General features: G+C 45.0%; 1 protein-coding gene across 1 annotated transcript in view; it reads left to right on the top strand.

Moving 5' to 3' along the window:
* Positions 1–17,813, top strand: part of dnah14 (dynein axonemal heavy chain 14) — a 435,381-nt gene that overhangs the window by 187,555 nt on the left and 230,013 nt on the right. Inside the window, 1 exon segment of the mRNA XM_033020484.1 lies at positions 7,449–7,699. Within this exon segment, the coding sequence (XP_032876375.1) occupies positions 7,449–7,699 (251 nt within the window).

The raw sequence follows: 17,813 nt of genomic DNA, 5'->3' as shown, positions 1-17,813 counted from the left end.
GAGGGGGAGTTGAAGTGCTGAGCCACCGGGAGGTCAGGTAGGTTCTTGCGGACCGATCGCCTAACCTCCGCTTGGTCTCTCCGATGTAGATCAGCTGACATCTAGAGCAGCGGATGCAGTAGATGAGGTTGGAGGAGATACAGGTGAACCTCTGTCGCACCTGGAACGACTGCTTGGGTCCTTGAATGGAGTCGAGGGGGGAGGTAAAGGGACAGGTGTTGCATTTCTTGCGGTTGCAACGGAAAGTGCCCGGGGAGGGGGTGGTACGGGAGGGAAGGGAAGAATTGACAAGGGAGTTACGGAGGGAGCGGTCTTTGCGGAAGGCAGACATGGGGGGAGATGGGAAGATGTGGCGAGTGGTGGGGTCACGTTGGAGGTGGCGCACAAACCTGACTGTCCCGGTAGACCCATTGTCTCTGCCTGTACGTGCCCCACTGAACTCATCTCCACATACCTTGACTCCATCCTATCCCCCTTGATTAAATCCCTTCTTACCTATGTTCAAGACACCTCAGACACTTTCCACCACCTCCGCGCATTCCACTCTCTAGGCCCTCACCCCCTCATCTTCACCATGGACGTCCAGTCACTCTACACCTCCATCCCCCACCAGGATGGCCTCAAAGCCCTCCGGTTCTTCCTCGACCAGAGGAGCATCCTATACCCAGCCGCTTACACTCTCCTCCGCCTAGTGGAGCTGGTCCTTACCCTCAATAACTTCACGTTTGACTCCTCCCATTTCCCCCAAGTACAAGGCGTAGCTTTGGGCACACGCATGGGCCCCAGCTACGCCTGCCTCTTTGTCGGGTACGTCGAACAATCCTTGTTCAATACGTACCAGGGCCTCATCCCCGACCTCTACATCCGTTACATCGACGACTGCTTTGGGGCCACCTCCTGCACCCACACACAACTCACTGACTTCATCCACTTCACCACCAACTTCCATCCGGCACTCAAATACACCTGGACTATTTCCGACACTTCCCTACCATTCCTTGACCTCACTATCTGCATCGCAGGTGATAGACTTCTGACCGACATCCACTATAAACCCACTGACTCCCATGGCTATCTGGACTACACTTCTTCCCACCCTGCTTCCTGTAAGGACTCCATCCCCTACTCCCAATTCCTCCGCCTACGCCGCATCTGCTCCCAGGATGAGGCGTTCCATACCAGGGCATCTGAAATGTCCTCATTCTTCAGGGAACGGGGGTTCCCCTCCTCCACCATAGATGAAGCTCGCACCAGGGTCTCTTCCATACCCCGCAATACTGCTCTCTCTCCCCATCCCCGCTCTCGCAACAAGGGCAGAGTCCCTCTGGTCCTCACCTTTCACCCCACCAGCCGTCACATACAACAAATAATCCTCCGCCATTTTCGCCACCTCCAACGTGACCCCACCACTTGCCACATCTTCCCATCTCCCCCCATGTCTGCCTTCCGCAAAGACCACTCCCTCCGCAACTCCCTTGTCAATTCTTCCCTTCCCTCCCGTACCACCCCCTCCCCAGGCACTTTCCGTTGCAACCACAAGAAATGCAACACCTGTCCCTTTACCTCCCCCCTCGACTCCATTCAAGGACCCAAGCAGTCGTTCCAGGTTCAACAGAGGTTCACCTGTATCTCCTCCAACCTCATCTACTGCATCCGCTGCTCTAGATGTCAGCTGAACTACATCGGTGAGACCAAGCGGAGGTTGGGCGATCGTTTCGCCGAACACCTCTGCTCGGTCCGCAAGAACCTACCTGACCTCCCGGTGGCTCAGCACTTCAACTCCCCCTCCCACTCCGAATCCGACCTCCCTGTCCTGGGTCTCCTCCATGGCCAGAGTGAGCAATACCGGAAATTGGAGGAACAGCACCTTATATTCCGCTTGGGGAGTCTGCAGCCTGCGGGCATGAACATTGAATTCTCCCAATTTTGTTAGCCCTTGCTGTCTCCTCCCCTTCCTTAGCCCTCGGGCTGTCTCCTCTCATCCCCCAGCCTTCGTGCTCCTCCTCCTCCTTTTTCCTTCCTTCTCCCCGCCACCCCCTATCAGTCTGAAGAATGGTTTCGGCACGAAACGTTGCCTATTTCCTTCGCTCCATAGATGCTGCTGCACCCGCTGAATTTCTCCAGCTTTTTTGTGTACCTTCTTGTAGAAGGGAGGTTGTTTTGTGTGATGGTCTGAGCTACGTCCACAATTCTCTGGAATTCCTTTATGGAGCTGTGGAGTATCCACCTGAACTAAGAGTATTTTTCTGTCAGATATAATATTTTTACTTTGATTATCAGAAGTAATGAACTTTCCATCTTTACCGTGTTAACAGGTTAAAATTAACATTAACTTCTGAAAAAAGAGTCCCTGCCTGAAATGTCATCTGCCATTCCCTCTGCTGATGCTGCTTGATCCATTGAGTTCCTCCAGCACTTTGTTTTTTTACGTACTAACAAATTCTTGAAACTAGTCAGCTCAGTCTTTGAATGAGTATGCTCTGCTCTTTTGCCCTGCAGTAGAACAGCTTGCACAGGGCTGCCAATTGGGCAGTTTACCAAGGGTCAAGTTGTCATGAGCTTTGGAATGGTGTCTGAATTGGACAAAAATCCTGGCTGAAAGTAGTTGGACTGAAATGGACAGAGATGGGTCATGTCACTGAGGTGACAAAGCAAGGAGGGATATTGGTTTGAAAGATTTGGATGGGTTACATGGAAATAATGATGAGACATTATACAGTGCAACTCCTTTCCAGTTTTGGAATAGAATCAAACACCTGCCCTTCGGAGATGGATTGAGTTAGGATTAGCTACATCAACCAGACAGCCAAGCTCCTAAGGCTGAGGGACTCTGCACTATCATATCAGCGAGGTGCTGGTCCCCCTGAGTCAATACTTTGTAGAACCACCTTTCGCTGCAATTACAGCTGCAAGTCTTTTGGGGTATGTCTCTACCAGCTTTGCACATCTAGAGACTGATATTTTTGCCCATTCTTCTTTGCACAATAGCTCAAGCTCAGTCAGATTGGATGGAGAGCGTCTGTGAACAGCAATTTTCAAGTCTTGCCAGAGATTCTCAATTGGATTTAGGTCTGGACTTTGACTGGGCCATTCTAACACATGAATATGCTTTGATCTAAACCATTCCATTGTAGCTCTGGCTGTATGTTTAGGGTCGTTGTCCTGCTGGAAGGTGAACCTCCGCCCCAGTCTCAAGTCTTTTGCAGACTCTAACAGGTTTTCTTCCAAGATTGCCCTGTATTTGGCTCCATCCATCTTCCCATCAACTCTGACCAGCTTCCCTGTCCCTGCTGAAGAAAAGCATCCCCATAGCATGATGCTGCCACCACCATGTTTCACAGTGGGGATGGTGTGTTCAGGGTGATGTGCAGTGCTAGTTTTCTGCCACACATAGCGTTTTGCATTTAGGCCAAAAACTTCAATTTTGGTCTCATCTGACCAGAGCACCTTCCTCCACATGTTTGCTGTGTCCCCCACATGGCTTGTGGCAAACTGCAAACGGGACTTCTTATGGCTTTTTTTCAACAATGGCTTTCTTCTTGCCACTCTTCCATGAAGGCCCGATTTGTGGAGTGCACGACTAATAGTTGTCCTGTGGACAGATTCTCCCACCCGAGCTGTGGATCTCTGCAGCTCCTCCAGAGTTACCATGGGCCTCTTGGCTGCTTCTCTGATCAATGCTCTCCTTGCCCGGCCTGTCAGTTTAGGTGGACAGCCATGTCTTGGTAGGTTTGCAGTTGTGCCATACTCTTTCCATTTTCGGATGATGGATTGAACAGTGCTCCGTGAGATGTTCAAAGCTTGGGATATTTTTTTATAACCTAACCCTGCTTTAAACTTCTCCACAACTTTATCCCTGACCTGTCTGGTGTGTTCCTTGGGCTTCATGATGCTGTTTGTTCACTAATGTTCTCTAACAAACCTCTGAGGCCTTCACAGAACAGCTGTATTTATACTGAGATTAGATTACACACAAGTGGACTCTATTTACTAATTAGGTGACTTCTGAAGGCAATTGGTTGCACTGGATTTCATTTAGGGGTATCAGAGTAAAGGGGGCTGAATACTTTTGCACGCCACACGTTTCAGTTTTTTATTTGTAAAAAAATTTGAAAACCATGTATCATTTTCCTTCCACTTCACAATTATGCGCCACTTTGTGTTGGTCTATCACATAAAATACCAATAAAATACATTTATGTTAGTGGTTGTAACGTGACAAAATGTGGAAAAGTTCAAGGGGTATGAATCCTTTTCAAGCCACTGTATAGCAAACCTACAAGACTTCTGCAGCATTTCTTTCGTCGACTGGTGGGCCATCAGTGTTTGAGGAACTGATTTATTGGCTGACAGTTTCTAACAATGGGAACGCTTATAAAATCCACCATGATTTATGAATCTTTCATGCATTGTCAATGAATTTATTTATAAAAAACATGTTCCATCATTTACATTTCCAAGGTTGGTTCACTCTCTTCACATGGCCTGATGTCCATACAGTTACATGCCTCAACCCCAGTGCATCCACGACTGCAATGTGAATTGGCTGTGAAATGCACTGCAGCAAATCAACAAGACTTCTCTGACAGCATCTCCTGAATCCCTGCCACATGGAAGTTCATAGAGCACACACATCTAAGAATGCCATACTAGTAAATTCTCTACCAAGTTGCACTCTTAGAGCCTTGAACACAAATGACCATTTCTTCATTATTGCTGACTCTGGATTGTGGAAGTCCTCACCTAGTAGTTGCACGATTCATAAATGTGGTTCACTATCAACTTCTGAATGCCACCGAGGGATTGACAGCCAGTGATGGGTTGACTAATGACTGGCCCAGACAGGAAGCCTCCCTGGGATTTATGTTGCCCTAAAAACGATCCGATATGTTGGTCACATGCCAATGAGTGTTCCAATTCCAGGGGTTTTACATTAATCATTTGGATATTCCCCCCACCCTCAAATTAATTTACCAGCTATAGAATCAAATGCTAAAGGAGGAAGCCATTCACAATGAAAACAGAGAATGCTGGAAACACTCAGTGGGTCCGTCAGCATCAGTGGGAAGAGGAATGGGGCGGCCATTACAGAGACTTGGCTGTGAGAGCGACAGGACTGGTTGCTCAATGGTCCAGGGTTTCGATGTTTCAGACATGATAGAGAGGTGTAGCAGTTGGTTCAGTGATCGTGGAGAGTGTCACAGTAGCACTCAGCAAGGACATACTGGAGAGTTTGTCCGCTGAGATAATATGGGAAGAGCTCAAAAATAAGAAAGGAGCAATATCTCCAATGGGCTTATACTATAGGCCACCCAATAGCCAGCAGGAGACAGAGGAACAGATATGAAGACAGATTATGCAAAGATGCAAAAATAACCAAGTAGACAGAGTGGGCGACATTACCATTCCCAATATTGATTGGTCTCACATGTGCAAAAAGCTTAGACAGGGCAGAATTTGTGAAGTGTATCCAAGAGGATTTCCTGAAACCGTAGGTGGATAGTCCAACTCGAGGAAGGACCATACAGGACCTGGGAAATTAGTATGGCCAGGTGACTGGTATTTCAGTGGAAGAGTATTTCAGAATGATCACTACTCCATCAGTTTTAAGCTAGTTATGAGCAAGGATAGGTCTGGGGGCAGGAACAAAATTGGGGTAAAGCAGATTACGGCATTTTTAAGCAGGAGTTTGGAAGTATAAATTGTGAGCAGTTATTTGGTTAGTCCACATCTGACATATAGGAGTCATTTAAAGGCCAGCTGATCAGAGTTCAGGACCTGCATGTTCCAGTAAGAATGAATAATAAGGTAGGTGAGGTAAATTAACCATGGAAGATCAAAGAGATTGTAAATTTGCCAAAAAGAAAAATAAGCTTTGTAAGGTTTAGAAGCTAAAATCAGGCAGGTCCTTTGAAGGAAGCAACAAAAAAAATAAAGTAGCCAATTACGGCCACAAATTGTCATTGGTAAGTCGGATTAAAGAAAATCCTAAAGTTTTATATACGTATATTAAAAACAAGAGGGTAACCAGGGAAAAGGTAGGACTGCTTAAGGATAAACTGGAGAATTTATGCTTGGAGTCAGGCAATGTCACAAGATGCTAGAAGATTACTTTGAATCTGCATTCACTAAGGAGAGAGACACCGAGGACAATGAGATCTGTGTGGGGAATACTAATATGTTAAGGTGGTTTGAGGTCACGAAGAGCATTGAGATAGATAAATCCCCAGGGCCTGATGGGATCTATTTCAGGTTATTGCGAGAGGCAAGAGAAGAGATAGCAAGATCTTTGTATCTTCTCCAGCCACAGGCGAAGTCCTGGTGACTGGTTATTGTTGTTCCTTTGTTTAAGAAGGGATGTAGAAATAATCCAGCAAACTATAGACTCACGAGCCTCACATCAGTGAGCTATTGGAGAGGATTCCTCAGGATAAGATTTAATTGCATTTGGAAGATAGTGGGCTGTTTAGGAATAGTCAGCATAGCTTTGCCCTATGGCAGGTCATGTCTTACGAACTTGATTGAGATTTTTGAGGAGGTGACAAATGTGATCAATGGATGTTGGACAGTGGATGTTGTCTACATACATTTTAGTAAGGCATTTGACAAAGTTCCTCAAGCTAGGTTGAACCAGATGATTAAGATGCATGGGATCCACGGTTGCTTGGTCATTTGCATTGTGAACTCCCATACTCAGGCAAAGGTCTATGGTGGATTTGGTCTGTGACCAGTGGAGCTCTACAGGCATCTGTGCTGTGATCTCTGTTGTTTGTGATATATATAACCGACCTCGGTGCTAATTTAGATGGCAGGATTAGTACGTTTGCAGATGACACCAAAATTAGTGGAGTTGGAGACAGTAAGGAAGGCTGTGAAAGTATTGAGCGAAAGTATTCAGCTCCAGAAATGGTTGGAGAAATGGCAGAAGGAGTCAAAGCAAATGTGGTGTTGCACTTTGTAGGGGTCAAATGTAAGCGGAAAGTATTTACTTAATGGCAAGACGCTTAACAGCATTGATGTACAGAGGAATGTTGGGGTCCATGTTCATAACTCCATGAAAATGATAACTCAAGTAGATAGAGTGGGAAAGAAGGTGTATGGTATGCTTGCCTTCATCAGACAAGGTATTGAATGCAAGAGTCCGGAATTCATGACAGACATCGTAAAGGTACTCGTGTAGAAAGTCACGGTCAGTCATTCTGTCCCGACTCATTGGGAGTTATTCATTTGTCTTGTTCTCCTGTTCCATCTCCAGATCACAGGATTTCTTCTCTCATTCTACTTTGAAAGTTAGTATTATAGATGCTGGAACCATCCTTCCAGATCATAGTCATTTAAAATGATTAATAAAGTACACGGGGCCTCAAGTTTTCATTGGGTTTGCTTTAAACAAAAAACACAAGCAGGACACAAAGTTCTGATGTCTGTTGTTTGCATGTTTTGTGCAGAGCCAGATATTGTTCAACCAGGATTGTATGCACTGCTTCAGTGGAACCCAGCCACAAAGCCAGTTGCAGGATGTCCACCTGGAGATGATGAACAGACTTGATATGTTGGCTGAGCTGGTGTGTGGGCCTCTGTATGCCTCCCAGGGGATGGTGCTGGAGAGTCTGGTGACCATCAACGTGCACTGTCGCGACTTGCTGAGTGACTTGATACGCAAGAAAGTCTTCAAAGCGGAGGATTTTGAGTGGAGCAGGTAATGACCCGCCTACAAAGCATTGCTGTAGTCCTGGAGCAGAATCCATTAATCCCTTCTGTCTCCTGTCTGCATTGGAGTTTTGGGCAGGATGGTAGAATTTAAGTGCCAGTTGATAGAGACTATAGTTGATAGTGGCTCTATGGATAAAAGTTGGGTGCTTTTTGGGGTATTTAGAGGGATTGCATTTACCAACTGCCGACACCGGGCATTGGTCCTTTACAGGCTGATCATTACAGACAAACTATCGGGTTTCTTTCAGGGTTGAGGGTTTGGAATGGGGTTGTCCAGCTCAGGATTTAGTTGACTATTGTAAACCCTTACTGAACATATTCCTAACCTGGCCATCGCATAACCTTCCTCGTCTTGCTCTTGCCCAGTCCAACCACTCATCACCTGACTTGTCAATTCTGCAACATTGTCAACCCATTCTTTACCTGCCATCGGTTATCCAACTCACCATCCTCGCTCAACCCCTCCCCTGCTCTTCCACCATTAGTCACCCAACTTGTCCATTTCTACAACATTGTTACCCAACTCCACCATTGTTAATGAAAGCACATACACCTGGAGACATAGTCCTATTCTTCTGCAATGGTCACTGAGCACATCATATTCATGGAGCTATAGACAATAGGTGCACGAGTACGCCATTTGGCCCTTCGATCCAGCATGTTGTATGAAAGAACTGCAGATGCTAGTTTAAACTGAAGACACAAAATGCTGGACTAACTCAGCGGGACAGGCAGCATCTCTGGAGAGAAGGAATTTGGGTCATTTTGGGTCGAGACCCTTCGTCAGAGGAGAGGGAGAAGGAAATACAGATAAGGAAGGGTAAGATGTGAAAATAATACAAAGGGGAAGGAGTTCAAGGAAAATGTAGAATAGATCATTGTTAGCGAGGAGAAGGAAACAACAAAGCAAACAGAAAAAATGTAAATGAGTCTGACTGTTCTCGTTTATATTTTATCTCTGATTGCTTTGTTGTTACCTCCTCCTAGCTAACAATGATCTATTCTACATTTTCCTTTATCTCCGCCCCCTTTGATGTCTCGGTCTTACACCTTACGCTTCCTTATCTCCCTCTCCCCCGACTCAGTCTGAAGAAGGGTCTCCACCTGAAACATCACCCATTCCTTCTATCTACACCCGCTGAGTTACTCCAGCATTTTGTGTCTATACTCATGGAGCCAATGTCTATACTCATGGTTTGACAAATTGGGAGTATAAAGGAGTTAAAGGAGAAGTGAGTACAGGAAAAGTTACAAAAGACTCCCAAATTAATGGGAAGGAAAATTCGAGAAGGGATAAGAGAGTAAGGTCAGGGCCAATAGTGAATACCGAAAGGTGAATACCGAAGTTAAAGTGTTCTATATGAATGCACAAAGTATAAGAAATAAAGTGGATGAGCTTGAGGCTCAGTTAGAAATCGGCAAGTATGATGTTGTGGGAATTACAGAGACATGGCTGCATGAGGACCAGGGCTGGGAACTGAATATTCAGGGGTATACGTCCTATAGAAAAACCAAACAGGTGGACAGAGGGGGTGGGGTAGCTCTGTTGGTGAGGAATGAAATTCAGTCCTTTGCGAGGAGGTGACATAGAATCAGGAGATATAGAGTCAGTATGGATAGAACTAAGGAATTGTAAGGGTAAAAAGACCCTAATGGGAGTTATCTACAGGCCCCCAAACAGTAGCCTGGATATAGGGTGCAAGTTGAATCAAGAGTTAAAATTGGCATGTCGTAAAGGTAATGCTACGGTGGTTATGGGAGATTTCAACAGGCAGGTAGACTGGGAAAATCAGGTTGGTACTGGATCTCAAGAAAGGGAGTTTGTGGTGTGCCTCCCAGATGGATTCTTAGAGCAGCTTGTACTGGAGCCTACCAGGGAGAAGGCAATTCTGGATTTAGTGTTGTGTAATGAACCGGATTTGATAAGGGAACTCAAGGTAAAGGAGCCATTAGGAGGTAGTGACCATAATATGATAAGTTTTAATCTACTAATTTGAGAGGAAGAAGGGAAAATCGGAAAGTGTCAGTATTACAGTTGAGCAAAGGGGACTATGGAGGCATGAGGGAGGAGCTGGCCAAAGTTGACTGGAACGAGACCCTAGCAGGGATGACAGTGGAACAACAATGGCATGTATTTCTGGGAACAATACAGAAGGTGCAGGATCAGTTCATTCCAAAGAGGAAGAAAGATTACAAGGGGAGAAAGAGGCGATGTGGCTGACAAGGGAAGTCAAGGACAGTGTAAAAATAAAAGAGATGAATTATAACAAAGCAAAGATGAGCGGGAAGCCAGCGGATGGGAGACTTTTAAAGAGCAACAGAAGATAACCAAAGGCATTATGGGGAGAAAAGATGAGGTACAAAGGTAAGCTAGCCGAGAATATAAAGGAGGATAGTAAAAGCTTCTTTAGACATGTGAAGAGTCAAAAAATAGTTAGGATTAATGTGGGTCATTTGAAGACAGAAACAGGTGAATTTATTATGGGGAACAAGGAAATGGCAGACGAGTTGAACAGGTACTTTGGATCTGTCTTCACTAAGGAAGCCACAAACAATCTCCCAGACGTACAAGTGGCCAGAGGACCTAGGGTGACGGAGGAACTGAAGGAAATCCACATTAGGCAGGAAATGGTGTTGGGTAGACTGATGGGACTGAAGGCTGATAAATCCCCAGGGCCTGATGGCCTGGATCCCAGGGTACTTAAGGAAGTGGCTCTAGAAATCGTGGACGCATTGGTGATCATTTTCCAATGTTCTATAGATTCAGGATCAGTTCCTGTGGATTGGAGGGTAGCTAATTTTATCCCACTTTTTAAGAAAGAAGGGAGAGAGAAAACAGGAAATTATAGACCAGTTAGCCTGACATCGGTGATGCTGGAGTCAATTATAAAAGATGAAATAGCGGCACATTTGGATAGTAGTAACAGGATCGGTCCGAGTCAGCATGGATTTACGAAGGGGAAATCATGCTTGACTAATCTTCTGGAATATTTTTGAGGATGTAACTAGGAAAATGGACAAGGGAGAGCCAGTGGATGTAGTGTACCTGGACTTTCGTAAAGCATTTGATAAGGTCCCACATAGGAGATTAGTGGGCAAAATTAGGGCACATGGTATTGAGGGTAGGATACTGACATGTTGGCAGACAGGAAGCAAAGAGTAGGGATTAACAGGTCCTTTTCAGAATGGCAGGCAGTGACTTGTGCGGCACTGCAAAGCTTGGTGCTGGGACCGCAGCTATTTACAATATACATCAATGATTTAGATGAAGGGATTCAAAGTAACATTAGCAAATTTGCAGATGACACAAAGCTGGGTGGCAGTGTGAACTGTGAGGAGGATGCTATGAGGAATGCAGGGTGACTTGGACAGGTTGGTGAGTGGGCAGATGCATGGCAGATGCAGTTTAATGTGGATAAATGTGAGGTTATCCACTTTGGTAGGCAAAAACAGGAAGGCAGATTATTATCTGAATGGTGTCAAGTTGGGAAAAGGGGAAGTACAACGGATCTGGGGGTCCTTGTTCATCAGTCACTGAAAGTAAGCATGCAGGTACAGCAGGCAGTGAAGAAAGCTAATGGCACGTTGGCCTTCATAACAAGAGGAGTTGAGTATAGGAGCAAAGAGGTCCTTCTACAGCTGTACAGGGCCCTAGTGAGACCACACCTGGAGTATTGTGTGCAGTTTTGGTCACCAAATTTGAGGAAGGACATTCTTGCTATTGAGGGAGTGCAGCGTAGGTTCACAAGGTTAATTCCCGGGATGGCGGGACTGTCATATGTTGAGAGAATGGAGCGATTAGGCTTGTATACACTGGAATTAGATGGATGAGAGGGGATCTATTGAAACATATAAGATTATTAAGGGATTGGACTTACTAGAGGCAGGAAACATGTTCCCGATGTTGGGGAGAGTCCAGAACCAGGGGCCACAGTTTAAGAATAAGGGGTTGGCCATTTAGAATGGAGACGAGGAAAAACTTTTTCACCCAGAGAGTTGTGAATCTGTGGAATTCTCTGCCTCAGAAGGCAGTGGAGGCCAATTCTCTGGATACTTTCAAGAGAGAGTTAGATAAAGCTCTTAAAGAGAGTGGAGTCAAAGGATATGGGGTGAAGGCAGGAACAGGGTACTGATTGTGGATGATCAGCCATGATCACAGTTAATGGCTGTGCTGGCTTGAAGGGCTGAATGGCCTAGTCCTGCACCTATTTGTCTATTGAGACATACTGATATCATCAAGCCATTGGTGACGGAGCATATGATCCCCATTGATGCGCACACCTACTCTCCCACCACTGATCACTGAGTTGCACCACCTTCGTCAAGGCATCCTCCAACTCCCCCACCATTAGTCACTGAGCGCACCACCTTCCTGTTGGGTCAGCGTCTCCCAGTTAATCACAGAGCAAAAGAATGCTTCTTCACCACATTGGAGGATGTCAATCAAAGTGCAATTTCATGCCGTCATATCTAGTTGTTCATATGTAATTGTTCAAGGGAAAGTGGGGGGAAGCCCAACTTTCTGATTTTTCTTTGTTTTCCACGCAATGTCTTGGAGATTAATCTTTAATCCCAAGAAACTCCTGATATTGCTGGAACGTTGCGGAAGTGAATTCTGCCCATGGCCACAGGCTGGTGGGAGGTGAAACTGGACAAATAAAATATCTGATGTGGTAATCTGTGTATGTCAGCCTGTGTATGGATTGGAATGAGATGAAATTCAGACCTGGCATCCCTCCTCCAGGAATCCCACCTCCACTGGGTCCTTGGGGAATGTTCAACCCCAAAATAGTATGAAGTCAATGGGGAGGCTGGTGACTGGTGAATCTGAATGATAAAGAGCGTGGGATACAGGAATAGAAGCATTTAGTTCAGGAGGCAGAAGTCCTCAAAAAGGTGCACCTGGGACCTCCGCAGCTGTCACAAGTCCCACTGACTTGAAATTCCTCATCTAAGGAATTCCCGTTGTCAGAGTGGTTTGTTTCAGTTTCTGGATATATCAAATCCTGGTTTGGTTACCATAAATTTATGGATATTCAGGGGTTTCGTTTCTCACCCTTTGAAGGTTAGGACTTCCAATCCATGTTCATATAGAGTCATACAGCACGGAAACAGGCCCTCACCCTTGTTTTCCCATGCTAATCAAGTTTGCCCCATCTACACAAGTCCAACCTGCTCCCGTTTTGGCGCATATCCCTCTAAACCTTTCCTAGTATGTAAAAAGGTGCTTAAATTTGGGGGATTTGTTAGTGTGTCATGCTTTTTAAATAAAGATCTTGCTCCATAACTCGTTATTTTATAAGAAAACCTGTTCACCGATGACATATAAAATTCTTAAAGGATTGTTCCCAAGGTTGAGTGTGTCCAGAACCAGGGTCACAGTTTAAGAATCAGGGGTAGGCCATTTAGGAATGAGATGAGGAAAACTTCTTCACCTAGAGGTTGTGAATCTGTGGAATTCTCTGTCACGCAAGGCAGTGGAGGCCAATTCACTGGATGTTTTCAAGTTAGATTTATCTCTTAGGGCTAAAAGAATCAAGAGATATGGGGGGGAAAGCAGGAACGGGGTACTGATTTTAGATGATCAGCCATGATCATATTGAATGGCGGGTGCTGGCTTGAAGGGCCGAATGGCCTACCCCTGCACCTATCTTTCTATGTTTCTCTGACCCATTTCATGCTCCTGAGAGCGAGCATGAGCATAATTTGAGGCAATGATGATATTCATAAAATCCTGAAAATAAAAGCAGGAATGCTTGAAACACAACGAACAGGTCTTTTTATGGAGTTAATATTTTATGTCAGAAACTATTTTTCAGAATTTCTGATGAAGGGTTCCCCAACCTTAAATGTTCAATATGTTTTGATTCCCACAGATGCTACTAACCCTGCTGAGTGTCTCGAGCAATTTCTTTAACGTTATTGTTGCTTTGCTGTGCGTTTTCATTCAGGAATCTCTGAAGTCCATGACACACTTGATTTCAGCAGATGTTTTATGAACTGAACCATCCAGCGATATTTCTCATTCAGTACTGGATTTATCACTGCTGGACAAATAGAGACTTCATGTGTAGGAAAGAGCTGCAGAAGCTATGTTTGCACCACACATAGTCACAACATGTTGGAGTAACTCAGAGGCGGTCAGGCAGCATCTTTGGAGAAAAGGAATAGGTGACATTTTGGTTGAAAACCCTACTTCAGACAAAACAGACTTCAATATGCACACCTGTGGTAGTGACATTGTTCATGTCATCTGTCTAATTTTATATTATGTTGATGCACAAACATATGATATATGCATACATTTGATGGAGAACATTCGCAGTGTTTATAGATATTGTATATGCATGATACACGTCTTCATATGTATAGTGGGTGGATGGATGGACCCTGTACAGAGGTAAGCTGTCAGCGTTATGAACTGAGTCTATTCACACAGAAAACCGTAGTAGACAGCCTGAGATGCAGCACGAAGCTCAGTGGGTACATTTTTGTAAGATACATTGTGACTTGGGGTCATCGTCATCCTACTAAAATACTGTGCATTTGAAAGGCGTGGAAAAGCACTGACACAAACTCTGTGTTTCAGGCAATTGCGTTATGAATGGAACACGCAGAACAGCTCTTGCTACGTCATGCAGGCCAAAAGTTCCTTCGTCTACGGCTATGAGTATCTTGGCTGTTCACCTCGATTAGTGATCACACCGCTGACTGTCCGCTGGCTTACTCTGACTGGAGCCCTGCACTTGAACCTCGGAGGCTTGCCAGCAGGGCCTCAGGGACAGGCAAAACAGCAACTGTCAAAGACCTTGCTAAAGTAAGTGTCAGTGCTGGGCAATGATCAGAAAAGTATTTTTCCCATAATTCTAATTTCATTCCAACATTTTATGCCACTAAATACTGCACCAGGCCATCTTGTTGTTGATGCGGAGTCCAGATGCTGGAATCTGGAACAAAAAAAATCAACAACTGGGGAAAATTAGGCAAAGGGATGCTGTTGGGTTGGGTTGAAACCCTGCATCTGTGTTTCAGAGTTTGGAGGGAAGAATGCCAGGAATGAGAGGAGAGTGGTGAGATGGGGCTGGTAGGCGATAGTGGAACAGGAGAAGGGAGATGACAAGCAGATAGAACCAGGTGGCAGGAATGTTGACTCAGACAGGGGTGAGAGGCGGACACCGTAAACTTTTAAATCCATCAAAGAGCAAAAATTGCAGACAAAAGCATTGTGCTCAACAGGTTTTCAGGTGGGCCTGTTTTTACCGAGGAAGACTGCTACAAAAAACTTGCATTTAACAACTTGCGAGTAGAGATTTGGAGAGGAGACACAAGGGACTTCAGATGCTGGAATCTTGACAAAAAAACAAACTGCTGGGGGAACACAGTTGGTCAGACCACATCTATGGAGGGAAATGGACAGACCTTCATTCTGAAGAAGGGTCCCAACCTGAAGCATTGTCTGTCTGCTTCCCCTGACGGGTGCTGCCTGACCCACCTGAGTCCTGCAGAAGAATTGTCAGGTCAGGATAGAAAGGTACGAGGCCTATACTGCTGCGGTGCGCCAAGTGCGTCTCTGCACTGTGTGATTCAATCGGGCGAATGTGAATAGTCCTGAGCTACCATTTTGAACAATGTGTGTTATCTCCAGGAACCTGGTACATACATATAGTAGTTAAGGTATGGCTGGCAGTTAGTGACTCTGACCGTGACATTTTAAAATTAGCCTGACAAACCATGACTTACTTAAGCAGGCAAGTGGGTTGGATGAATGTTTGAACTTGTTGAATGAATAGTTAATTTAGTTTAGTGTCACGTGTACCGAGGTACAGTGAAAAGCTATTGGTGTGTGCTAACTAGTCAGCAGAAAGGCAATACATGATTACAATCGATCCATTTACAGTGTAAGGGATACATGATAAGGGAATAACGTTTAGTGCAAGGTAAAGCCAACAAAGTCCAATCAAGATAATTCCTTCCTACACAAAGCCCAATCAAGGATAGTCTGAGTGTCATCAGAGAGGTAGATAGTGTTTGAGTAGATTTTACAGCCAAGCAGCATCTGTGAAGGATAACGAAGGAGACGGATAGACAAAATTTTGGGTCGGGATCATTCTTCAGTGTCCACGGTGGGAGAGGATGGGGGCGGAATTGTGACTCCTCCTAAAGTTATTTATTATTCACTATCCTCCTCCACCCTTAATCCATTAGTAAACAGTTGCTGGGAATTTCTCCCCATCAATAACTACAACCCAAGGGTTTTTGAGCTCTGGGTGCACTGTGTAAATGTAGCTTCCAGCAGCAGCCTTCCTGCCACAGCATCTGTTTCCAAGCAGAGACATGGGAGCCAGCTTAGGTTCGTCAAGAATTAAAGATGAAGACCATTTGTCCCTTGTTCCAATGGCTCTAGACCGGGTGCTTTCCTTGCAAGTTTCCCTAGCCCTGCAGATCACTTCCAGTCAGCACAGTACAGATTTCAAAAACTCACTTTGTGTTCTGCTTCTTGCCCCATCTGTGTACTCTGGCTAGTAACCTCCAGTTACAGGACACGTTTTTTTCTTGAATTATTTTATTTAATCATACATAGACATAGGGCAATAGCAGGCCATCGGCCGTTCGTGCCAGCAATTCAATGTGATCATGGCTGATCATCCACAATCAGTACCCCGTTCTGTATTCTCCCCATATCCCTTGATTCCGCTAGCCCTAAGAGCTCGATCTAACTCTCTTTTGAATGCATCCAGTGAATTGGCCTCCACTGCCTTCTCAGGCAGAGAATTCCACAAATTCATAACTCTCTGCGTGAGAAAGTTTTCCTCATCTCAGTTAAAAATGGCCTACTCCTTATTCTTAAACTGTGGTGTCTGGTTCTGGACTCCCCCAACATCGGCAACATGTTTCCTGCATCAAGCGTGTCCAATCCTTAATTTTTTATGTTTCTATAAGATTCCCTCTCTTCCTTCTAAATTCCAGTGAATACAAGCCCAGCCGCTCCATTCTTTCATCATATGACAGTCCGCAACCCCGGGATTAACCTCGTGAACCTATGCTGCACTCCCTCAATAACAAGAATGTCCTTCCTCAAATTAGGAGACCAAAACTGCACACAATACTCCAGGTGTTTAAGAAGGAACTGCAGATGCTGGAAAATCGAAGGTAGACAAATGTGCTGGAGATACAATACTCCAGGTGTGGTTTCACTAGGGCCCTGTACAACTGCAGGAGAATCTCTTACTCCTATACTCAACTCCTCCCGTTATGAAGGCCAACATGCCATTAGCTTTCTTCACTGCCTGCTGTACCTGCATGCTTGCTTTCAGTGACTGATGTACAAGGACGCCCAGGTCTCGTTTGTACTTCCCCTTTCCCAATTAACACCATTTAGATAATAATCTGCCTTCCTGTTCTTGCCATCAAAGTGGATAACCTCACATGTATCCACATTATACTGCATCTGCCATGCATCTGCCCACTCACTCAACCTGTCCAAGTCACCCTGCATCGTCACAGTTCACACTGCCACCTAGCTTTGTGTCATCTGCAAATTTGCTAATGCTAGTTTTAATTCCTTCATCTAAATCATGAATGTATATTGAAATAGTTGCGGTCCCAGCACCGAGCCTTTTGGTACCACACTAGTCACTGCCTGCCATTCTGAAAGGGACCCGTTAATCCCTACTCTTTGTTTCCTGTCTGCCAACCAATTTTCTATCCATGTCAATACCCTTCCCCGAATACCATGTTCTCTAATTTTGCCCTCTAATCTCCTGTGTGGGTCCTGATCAAATGCTTTCTGAAAGTCCAGGTACACTACATCCACTGGCTCTCCCTTGTCCATCTTCTCAATATTTGAACTATAAAACGTCTTCAAACGTTTCTGTTCACGCTGGCTGCTGTCCTTTATTTGATCCACACAAAAAGAGTGTTGCATTAATGTAATGCAATTATTAATTAATTAATGTGTGTTGTAAACTAATGTTATGTGCTCTATTTTCCAGGCCCTGGGAAAGCACTGTGTTGTCTTCAACTGTTCCAAAGGTGCTGGATTATAAGTACTATTACTGTGCCAACACAATGTTGGTATGAGTAAATACTTTCTGACAGCA

Source organism: Amblyraja radiata, chromosome 5, assembly GCF_010909765.2.
Source record: "Amblyraja radiata isolate CabotCenter1 chromosome 5, sAmbRad1.1.pri, whole genome shotgun sequence".
In the NCBI taxonomy this organism is placed as follows: Eukaryota; Metazoa; Chordata; class Chondrichthyes; order Rajiformes; family Rajidae; genus Amblyraja; species Amblyraja radiata.
This window is presented reverse-complemented; position numbering and strand designations above follow the sequence as displayed.